The sequence below is a fragment of the Tenrec ecaudatus genome, chromosome 12, assembly GCF_050624435.1.
Source record: "Tenrec ecaudatus isolate mTenEca1 chromosome 12, mTenEca1.hap1, whole genome shotgun sequence".
Taxonomy (NCBI): Eukaryota; Metazoa; Chordata; class Mammalia; order Afrosoricida; family Tenrecidae; genus Tenrec; species Tenrec ecaudatus.
The window spans coordinates 116,888,840-116,900,071 of NC_134541.1; the positions used below are offsets into that span (position 1 = coordinate 116,888,840).

Here is an 11,232-nt window from a genome sequence, read left to right on the forward strand (position 1 = left end):
AGAGGAGGCTGAAAACCTAAGTGAATACTGTTTAAGAAAGCAATGATGGGTGGATACAAGGCAAAAAATTCTATCAGACTCATTCACTAAGGCAAAACTATGTCTGCAAGACTAAGACATATCACCAAAAACAAAGAAAGAATGAAAATTAAGTTTTTAGGTGTTGGGCAACCTCAAAAGCAAGAGATATGAACCCAAATCTGACTTCCAAATCCACCAGGACCTTGGGGCTGCAGTTCTCTATTTTTCCTCACACTGCGGTGTTTCGGCTTTAAGTCTATGGGTACATTTCAACATCTTTAATGTACAATATGTGTATTTAATATACAGAAAACCATTAAAAACAAACTAATAAGAATAGCCAAATAAAACAGATAAAAACCTCAATCAAAAAGCAGAAAAGTAAAATATAAAATTTCAATGGATCATCAGGTAGCTCCACGCATTCTGCACGACAGCAAAGCTATTCGACGCCCCTAGTCCACGATGAGAGGACATTCATTCACCAGAGCTTACTCCACATGTATCTCCCTCTCGCTGTGTACAAAACAGAGAGCTTTAATATGGGTGAAAATGGAGCTCAAGCACTGTAGCCACAGGCAGGTCTCCAACAGCCTTACAATCAGGCAGAGAACATTGTCATCTTGGTTATGTTGGATTGAACTCGACATTGGGCCAGTTGGCCACCCTCTAGATGTGACCCGAATCTGTTCTGGGTACAGTATCTCTTACCTGTTCCATGACAGAAATTCCTTCCCTGGTCCTTTGAGTGTTGTTGGGGGTCTTTTCCTCCCTAAGCATTATTTGTAGTTTTGTTTGTATACTATTATGTTTTTAGCCTTACCACCTTGGCGTGATTTTGTTTGTTATTGCTTTCTGTTGGATCTCCCAGCTGTGAAGCACGGGAGGAGTGGGTGCATAATGATAATTTGATACAGGGGATATAGGGAAAACAAGGGTAGGGGGTAGGTGATAGTGAAGGAAAGGGGAGTTGTGGAGTAAATAATGAGGAAGGGAGGGGAGAGGGGGCACAACTCATTTTAAAGGCAATTTAACCATGGGGGGTGGAGAATCCTCTAAAACTGAAGTGGTGAGGATTGTACAGTTCTCCTTGATATGACTGAACGATTGACGTTCTGAATTGTATGATATGTAAATTATATGCCAATAAAACTGCTGGGAGAAAAAGGGGGAGATGAAATGGTATTAAAATTTGACCTAACTACATCTGCCAGAATCAACTTTAGAATGGTCTCTGTCTGATAACAGGGCTGTTCACATCCCTCCACACACCCATCTGAATTTCAGAAAAATTTCATTTAAAAATGTTTCTCTAGACACTTTTGTGCTTGTCAACCCAGTGGATCTTGGCTTTTTACAACAAGGATTCTGGCATCTCGAATGCATAGATACAGTATGATTCTTTCAGGCAGCTTATTTCTAACTATACATATTTGCATCTCCTTTGTGAAGGCAAGTCCATAATGCCCCACTTAGTACCTTTGAGGAGCCTTGGTGGCTTAGTAGTTATGAGTTGGGTTATAATATGAAAGGTCAGCAGTTCGAAACCACCAGCCTCTCCTTGGGAGATAGATGGGGCTTTCTTCTCCTGTAAACAGTCTTCGGAACTCACAGGAGCAGTTCTACCCTGTCCTATGGAGTTGCTATGAGTTGGCATCGACTCGATGTCAGGGAGCACAACTGTCAGAGTCCCATTCCAAACCTCTTGGATCAGAAGTAAAGTATTGGGCATGGGAACAAAAATCTATGTTGTTTTTACGTGCAGCCAAAATTAGGAACTGTTGAATGCACTGAAAGGCAGAGAAACTCAAAGATGTATATCTAGGAAAGATATTGTTCCAAGGCTTTAACATAAAAAATGTGATTTACAACCTTGCTCCATTAAGGGACTCTAATGAAGCAATTGGCTTATGAAAGAAACATTTTCTCCTCCCCTCCCCACTCCTCAATACTCTATGTGATGAAAATATAAGCTAAAAAATCCCTTTAAAATCCGGATAGGGCAAGAGAGGATAAAATAACAATGTATAAATTACCAAGGGCACATGAAGGAGTGGGGAGCAGAGAGGGAGGGGGCGGGGAAAGAGGACCTGATGCAAAGGGCTTAAGTGGAGAGCAAATGCTTTGAGAATGATTGGGGCAGGGAATGTATGGATATGCTTTATACAATTGATGTATGTATATGTATGGATTGTGATAAGAGTTGTATGAGCCCCTAATAAAAATGTTTTTAAAAAAATCACACTTACCCTTGGACATGAGCAGTCTAGGTCATCATCCATGTTGTTCATTGTACCGGTACCTATTTAAGAACTGAATAATGCGTGCTTCGCTTCGAAAGGGATCCGCCTTTCTGCCCAGGGGCTCTGAAATGCACCCTTTACAGCACATTAGATGCCACCCACTAAAGAACTTTCCGTGGCGTTCTGGAAGCTCTGTTCACAGAGCTGCCTTTCTGAGGTCACCGTTCCAGCCTCCAGGAGCCCCCCCCCCCCCCGGAAGAGGAGAGAAGGAGAAGCTAGAGAGGGAAGGGGCAGCACTGAGCGTCGTCGAGATTTTCTTACTTTGTTTCAGAGGCCTCTTGCAGCAAGCACTCTTCCTTCCCATCAATGGTTCTGCTGGGGGGTTTCCCCACCAGGAAAACACAGAGCTCACTTCAGGGTGAAAATGGAAGCAGAATTATACACTAATACTGAGGAAAGAGGGAGCAAGTACCCCAGCAACAACCCTCTGGCTCTCTCCTCACTCGGGCCAGTTTCACACAGGTCTCCGGATTTAGGAGTCACTAGGCTTCAGCGTCCATCCGTTACTAAGGGAAGAGGGAGGGGGCCTGTGGCACGCTGGGACACAAGACTGGGCTTGACCTGGCAGCATGTTCTGATCTCTCCTTTGGCTGAGGGCCAAGCCAACAGCAGGAAGTGTTGACGACAAAGGGGAAAAACAAGATGTTTAGCAATGGTCACGTGTGGGGCTGTGACAAAAGGCCTGGTGTTCAAAACCACCAGCCGCTCCTTAGGAGAAGACAAGGCTTTCTACTCCCATAAAAAGTCACAGTCTCAGAAACTCACAGGGGCAGTTCTGCTCTGTCCTCTGGTTGCTATGAGTCAGTCTGCATCCACTTGGTGGCAGTTTGAATTTAGCAATGATCCAGGAGTGAAATATCCGTGACGATAGCACTGGCCTTTAGTGAGATCTCAATGCACATGGCATGGAGGTTAGATTTTGGATTTCTAGAGTTGGACTGGTCTGGATTCAGATCTTGTTCGTCCTATGTTAGCTGTGGCTTCAGGAAATTGCTTCGTCTCTCTAAGCAGTTGCTTTCCCTGTAAAATGGCAATCATATTTGTACCAACTTCACCAGCTTGATCTGCAGATTTTAGAATATTTACAAATATCATAAAATTTTCACACGGTAGAAGGATAACCAACTCATCTGGTTTTCTGAGGAATCCTGGGTTTTAGCTTTGTAAGTCTGCATCTTAGGAATTGCCTCAGCTCTGGGCACACCAGAGCTGTTGGTTTTCTTACTCTATGTAGCTCTAAATGATGGCCAATAAACACAGAAACTCAACCACACTTGTAACAATATTAGCTTCTGACCTGGTTGTCTTTCAAAATGCTCTCAACACCGAGTTAGTCATGAAGAGCAATGAAGTTCTGATAGATGGTACAACATAAATAATAAGAAGCCATTTTATGAATGATCTCTCAGGTGAGATACCTAGAATAGAACAGTATCTAGAGACTAAATTCACTAGTGGTTACCAGAAATGGAAAGAGTAATAGAAATTCTGATGTTTTCTATTATATATATATATATATATATATATATATATATATATATATATATATATATATATATATTTACCACAACAAACAAACAAAAAAAAAACAAGTTAGCCTTACTGAGCTCTTTCTGGATATTATGCTTGCCTGTCTGTTTTCATCCAATTTCCCCCCAGACTCCATGCTATTCTCACTTTATGGATGAAGCAATAATAATAATTTTTAAAAATCAGAGAGATGCAGAACTTTCCCAAGTTAACACAACTCCTAGACAGTGTTGACCCAGCCTGGATCCTAGTCTTTCAATTCCAATTCCGACGTTCTTTCCATGAAGGTCCCTGTACTGCACACAATCGTGTCTGACCTCCTACAAAGAGCGCTGCATAAAAGAGCACTGTCCTTTTATTCTCACTCCCTCCTCGAGGGTTCAGGCTCTCCAGACTTGCACCAGAGTCCCGAGGTTTCTCAACTCGCAGGTTCATGCTCTATGGGGTGTACTTCTGTTTCACACCGTTTTTGCAGTAAACAAGCCAGTGGCAGGGTTTGGAATTTGGGTTTAGGCAGAAATGGAGATATTATTCTGTCCAGGTCCTGCCAACACAGCAGGGTCTGATGGGGGTGGTAACATCGCAGGGCTCTGGCTGCAACCAGGGTCAGTCAGCTGGAAGGTGAAGGCAGAGAGAGAAGGGAGGTTCCCAGGGCCCTCCTTATGAGAAGGCCACACCCACAAGGAGGCCCCATCAGGCTGTGGCCTGATTGACATGTTAAATATTACCCCTACACTTTTATATAGCTTCAAGATGACAGAATTATGTAACTACCACACCTACCTTGTACACAATGGTCACAATGACCCTGTAGAGAGTACACTAACCCACTGGGGTTTAATAAGAATAACAAGTACCTGGGAAAATTTGTAAATTGCTAAATCCTGCCTCAGTGCAAGAATAATTCTAATAATGTGACATTGTATGATATACACTTTCCGGACATGATCACTGAAGATAAAATGGGTGCATAAGCAAATATGGGAAAGAAAGCTGATGGTGCCTGGCGATCAAAAGATATAAAGGTCTTAAAAGATATAAAGGTCTTAAAAGATATAAAGGTCTTAAAGGTTTGTAATTAATCAAGCAGCTATCTAACAGGGAAACTACAAAGTCCACATTGAAGAGCACACTAGCCCATGTGACCATGAGGGAAGAGGTATCAGAAGTTCAAAAACACATAAACAACTTGAGGAAAAGGGCATGGATGCAGTAGAGACCCCAGACTTACCTGTAAGGTTAATTGGACAGTCCCTCTCAGAAAGGCCACTGGGAAAGGATGATAAATCAAGGGTGGGATATGCCACTGATGAACCGCATACAGTACTTACCTGCTAGTTAAAATATTTTCTACCCTTACTATTAAGGCTGTTATTTGTTTTACCTCATTAATCATGTTAGATTTGCATATGTTCATTTGTATATTTAAGATTGTTCGGCACATGAAAGTCAAATGATAACCCTGCAGACACAGTAACAGGAGTAATGGTTCCCTGAGGGTACTGGAAGAGAGATGGGGGAGGGAAGGGGGAAATGGGTTGCGGATACCATTGATGACTCCACTCGAGGGGAGCGAACAACAGAATTATATGTGCATGGATATATTGGATTGTGTAAGATATGGTAATACTATTATCATAATTTTTTTTAATCTGTAAGTTGTGCCCACTTCCGCAATTTGGAGACAAGGAGCAATATTTAAATGGTGCCCCTTCCCTGAATTTCTAGATGAAGAGACGTTAATAGCAGTGAATTATCATCAGAAACGCCTTACCCCCTTTTATGCTGCTGCCTCTGTCAGGTACCTTCTTATTGTGGTGGCGCAGCATGCCATTCTGTGCCACCTTGTTGGTGCCCCCTTGGACTTGGGCCCTTGGGGAAGTGTCCTCCTCTGACCACTCTCACTACACCTCTGCTGCCCCAAAGACTTTCTAGAGTTGAAATCTTTGTAAAGCAGACTGCCAGTCATTCTCCCTCACAGCAGCTGGTGGGTTTGATGTATTAACCTTTGAGGTAGCAATTTAATGGTTACTGCTTGCGATGTTTAACAACTCTGTTACCAGGGCTCCTAGATAAAGATATGCTACTATCTTAATTTCAGGACTGAGGAAACTAAGGCACGAGGAGATTGGATAAGCTGTTCACTGTCACTCAGCTAGGTAAGCAACAAAATTGGGGCTTGAACCCGATTACAGAATCAGTTCCACGGCTTCACCTGAAAATCTACATGTGATCTGAATAATAGAAAGTAATTAAAGCTGGTAGCATTGATGACTGTATAACCCCACTTGAGAGGAGTGAACAAAAGAATTGTATGTGAATGGACATATTCGATGGTGCATGATACAGCAAAATAAAAGGGGGGTAACTGTGGGATAGGGTGGGGGAGGGAGGGGATAAAGGGGAGCTGATATCAAGGAGTTCAAAAAGAAAGAAAATGTCTTGAAACTGATTGCGGGAGCAATTGTAAAATACTGCTTGATGTGATTGAACTACAGAATGTTATGATATCTGTTAGAGCTCCCCATAAAATTACTTTTAAAAATTAATTTTAAAAAACTTCCCCAAAGACTGAAAACACCATTCCCTCCATCCCCCAGGCCACTTTGTCACCTACGCCTGAACAGTTTGTTGTCCTTTATTCTCTGTTTCATAATTCCCCAAAGGGGATGCAGACTTCAAGTCCCTTAACCCTTCAACTCCCTGGGTGCAGGGATACCAGATAAAATAGGGGACCCCCAGTTAATTTTGAATGTCAACCTTTGTTGTAAACAGCCAAGAATACTTCTGGTATCGGAGGCCAGTGAGCAAGCAAGAGATTGATACCGTGGGGCGACAATGGCCTCACCAATCACGATGGTGAGGATGGTGCAGGACCAGGCAACGCTGAGTCCCTCTGAGGGCAACCTAACAACAAGCAGCATGGCCACTTCAACGTTTGGGACATACGTATTCATTCAAAATGTGATTCGTTTTTCCCTGAAATTCAAGGTTAACTGTGCAGTTTTACGGGCTAAAGCAGGCATATGGCAAGGTGCAAATAGCTAGGTTTCAGATTGTCCAGGTCTCTGTGACACTAACATTTTAGGCTCTCATTGTATTGCTGGGAAATTTTCACATAATTATTATTGCCAGTCCAGTACTTCTGGCAGATTTTTCTGAAACCTGACCTAGTAGCTTAGCTAAAACAAATATTGCGGATTGAATTTTGCCCTCCCCTGCAATATGCACTGCAAATCCTAACCTGCTATAATCCAAGCAGCCTATGGTTGTGATTCCATTTAGAAATGACTTCTCATACTAGTTGGCTGCTAACCTCAATCAGCAGTTCCAAATCACCAGCTGCTCCATGGGAGAAAGATGGGGCTTCCTATTCTCTTAAAGGGTTTGCAGTCTTGGAAATTGTGTAGTCTGAGCAGACTAGAGAAACCAGTTCATATGTTTATAAGAAAGAGGTTTATATATGAGAACAATTGAATATTGAGAAAACATCCCAGCCCAGTGCAGATCAAGTCCATAAGTCCAATATTAGCCCATATGTCTGATACCAATATATAAAGTCCTCTTCAGACTCATGAAATACATGCAATGATGCCAAACGCAGGAGGATCACAGACCAGTGGGTTGGAAGTCTTGTGGATCCAGTGGCGTTGTAAGCATCTCAGCACTGGCAGGGGTCTCTATGTGGCTTCTCTGACTCCAGAGGTCAGGATGCATTAGGATAGGTCCATGTGGCTTCTTCAGCTCACAGAACATAGCATCTTGTTTTGTAGTAGAACATCTCTCAGGGAGTGAGCAGAGAGAGAGAAGTGTCTCCTGCCTCCAAGGAGGAAGAACGGGAATTCCCAGAATTCTCAGAAGGCCATGCCCACACAGAGACCTCACTGGCTATGACCCAATAGACAGACTAGACACCACCCCATCACTCGTAATCCTCTCAAGTCCCAAATTGACATCAGAATATATAACTATCACAGAATCCCACAGGGGAAATCCTACCCTGTCTTATAGGATCCCTGTGAGTTGGCATAGATTCGATGGCAGTGCTTGGTTTTTGGTATTAGGGTAGGGCATATTTTACATTAATCTCTTTGGAGAAATAAAAAAGCAAAATGAGCAAGAAACAATGAAAGCAAGCAGAATGGGAGGATAGATGGCAAATGACTTGGAGATCTCTGAGAACAGAGCCTCCAAAGAGACAGGCCTTTCCTCCAGAACCAGCAGAAAGTCTTTCCATGGAGCCTCAAGTGGTGAGAAAACAAAATGGGCTCGTTTAAGCCATGCTCTTGTGGTATTTCTGCTGGAGCCCACACTTTTGTAGAGCTTTTGTAGTATGCATCATCCCCAACCCCTCGTAAAAGCAGTTTTGTTCAAACCTCGTTTTTTGTGATGGCTGATTTAAGAGAACAGCATGTGACTGTGAAATTTTGTTTCCTGCTCAGGAAAAATACCGCAGAAACTATTGTGATGTTGAACACAGCTTACAAGGACAGCACTATGGGAAAAACTCAAGTGTATGAGTGGTTTTCTTGTTTCACAAAAGGGTGAAATGTCAAATCTTGTTCTGGATGTCTGTCAATTTCCCAAACGGATGGGAATGTCGCCTCATAATTCATTTGGAGTTCGTTCCACCAGGTCAGACTGTTAATCGAGCTTTCTATTTAGAGGTTCTGAAAAGATAGTGTAACAGTGCAACCAAAAAAAAGCCTGATAGGTGGCAGATGGGTGACTGGTTTTCCCATCGCACCAATGCACCTGCTCATGCAGCCATCTCAGTGCACCAGTTTTTGGCAACAAACAGCGTGCCTTTCTTGCCCCATGCATATGATTCAACTGAACTCACTGCATGCAACTTCTTTTGTTTCTGTAATGCAGAGGGACACGTAGGACAGCAATTTGATGAAGCAGACGAGGTGAAGTAAAAAAACGAAGGGAGGTGCTGTCAGTCATCCAAACAGATGAGTTTGAAAAACGTTTCTATTTGGTAGCCAGAATAGGGAAAAAGGGGTTGTCTCCCCAGTGACTGCACAGAGCCACACCAAGGGGCTGCAGGCATCCATTTGGCCACCTCTGAGAAAATCCAGAACTTGGCATAGGCAAACTAAGCCCCCTAAACACAGGATAACCTAAACCTAAAGCCACAACCAGGCTCATGACATCACCCAGGTGTGCATAAATTCAGCCAATAGGATTAACCAATACCTTCAACCACACCTCCCCAGTCAGAGGGGTTAAATGCACATGCACCTGCGTTCCCCCCTCAGGGCCAGCTCAGGGCCTGCTTGGGGTCTGCACCCTCATGGCTCCTTGGGAATACATGGTTCTGCAAGCATGGGTTTGAAGTTCCCATTCCTGTATTTTTCCACAGTGGGTTTTTGCGTTCCGCCATGAACTCCCACATGGCTCCCGCTCGGCCATGCACACTTTCTCGAAATAGTGTGTTTTTGAGATTGTAATACCTGAAGCTTCCCTTCTCCTCATAAAGGTCACTTGGATTATGTGGCAGTTGTTACATAATCTGACAACTTGAGTGAAAGGGTGGAGTCTAGGCTGGCAATCAGGTCATAGCCAATCATGCCTCTGTGTGGCTCTGGCCTTCTCCTGAGGATTCTGGGGAATTTCTTCCTCCCTGGCGATAGGACACACTCATTCTCTGCCTTCCCTTTCCTGCTGTTGAGACACTCAGAGTTGGAGGAGACACACGGAGACCCACGCCAATGTTGAGATGTTTCCACTGACACTGGGTCCACAAGACCTTGTACCCACTGGCCTGTGATCTTCCTGCAGTAGGCATCATTGCATGTGCTGTGTGAATCTAAAGAGGAATTTATGGACTAGTATCAGACATATGAGCTAATATCGGGCTTATGGACAGATGTGGACTGGGCTGGGATGTTTCTCAATATACAATTATTCTTTTATATAAAGCTTTCTTTTACACATGTGGGTGTCTATGAATTTGTTTCTCTAGTCAACCCTAACACAGATTACAAAATGTATATGTGCTGCGTGAATTCTTTCAGCTCTGCGAAACAAGAATGGAGGTAATCTAATCCAGGAACCTAACATTTCCAAGAATGGAATTGCAGATTTAACAAATGTTAAGTGTAATACATTTAACAAATGTATTAAGTGTACTTTGAAAGAGATAAGGCTTTTTTGTAAAAAAAAAATTAAATACATAGCCTTGAAAAAATTGTTTTTTTCCCCTTTTTGGGGGAATGGGTGTACTCCCTCCTAGACATCTGAGATAGCAAGTAACTGTGGAAAGTATGCGGAAAGGCTGATCCTGGATTTCTTTTATTGGTCCATCACATACATGTTCACCGAGAGTCCAGGCCTGGTGATGCCCAGGATCTGAAGAGATGTCCAGATCTAGGCTATCTGGAGACACAGAACATGGTGGACAAGCAGTTCTGTTGATACAGCAAGCAGAACAAGAGGCTGGGGACAGAAGAGACCCTTAGGGAAAGCTTCCCGGAGGCGCTTCTAGATGGCATCAAACATCCAGTGGAAGCCCAACTAAGCTTTCCCAAACTATCTGCACCAAGGAATAATAGTGGCCTTGTGTTTTTCTAAGGAAAAATTTTCCTGGGTGGGGAAGCCATCAAATTGCCGCTGGACAGGACATAACTGTGTGAAACTTAAAAATTTGGGGACACTTGTCTGAGCCCTGGTGGTGGAGTGGATTAGGCATCGGGTTATGTTTTAGGGTACAGAAGAAACCCCAAGTCTCAAATATAACTAAAGGGAAACATCATGAAGTCTTACTGAGATACATCATCTGGATGAGGAAGACCCTTAGCATACAGCCATAATGGAGTCCGCAGAGAATTGGAGGCACACATAGGACATGGGAGGACAAAGGACATTGTCACAGAGGCATGAGTGGCAGCAGATCAAAACATCCCAGTTGCAGGTGGGACTACCAAAATGAGAAGAGGCCTGTGAGTGGGACGCACAGAACTACGACCCAACCCCCAAACAGGGCCGCCGTTGTAACCCCTGCTGCATGGCATTCACATCGAGCAGTCCTGGTTGGCCCTGATAGGGATATCTGCTCATGAAGCTCCTCTCAGATCTCTAACTTTCTCCGTATCACGTATCCCAGACAGACGAGCTGCCAATGGACCGCCCAGGGTCTCGCTGGCTCCTGGCTTTTGCATCAGAGGAATGCAAACCTTTTTCCCTCAGGGTCCTACCTCCTTGGAGTCCAGGACTCCGAGATGCTGCCAGAAGAGTTGGTTCCGGCCATTTGACCGGAAGAGCTCTGTGCCTGAAAACCCATTCTCAAGCTGCCAAGTCCACCTCTCTCAGAGGCGCTCAGCACTCTCGCGCTGCGCCCGGGGGTGGGGAGGCGTCTGTGGGCCTCGGTTTC

At 43.8% G+C, this 11,232-nt stretch overlaps 1 protein-coding gene across 1 annotated transcript in view; it reads right to left on the reverse strand.

Moving 5' to 3' along the window:
* The window catches only part of DNAH3 (dynein axonemal heavy chain 3), a 226,805-nt gene that overhangs the window by 215,135 nt on the left and 438 nt on the right, over positions 1-11,232 (reverse strand). The window contains exon 2 of the mRNA XM_075528109.1: positions 11,057-11,162. Coding sequence (XP_075384224.1) covers positions 11,057-11,162 — 106 coding nt within the window. The remainder of the gene's footprint in view (positions 1-11,056; positions 11,163-11,232) is intronic.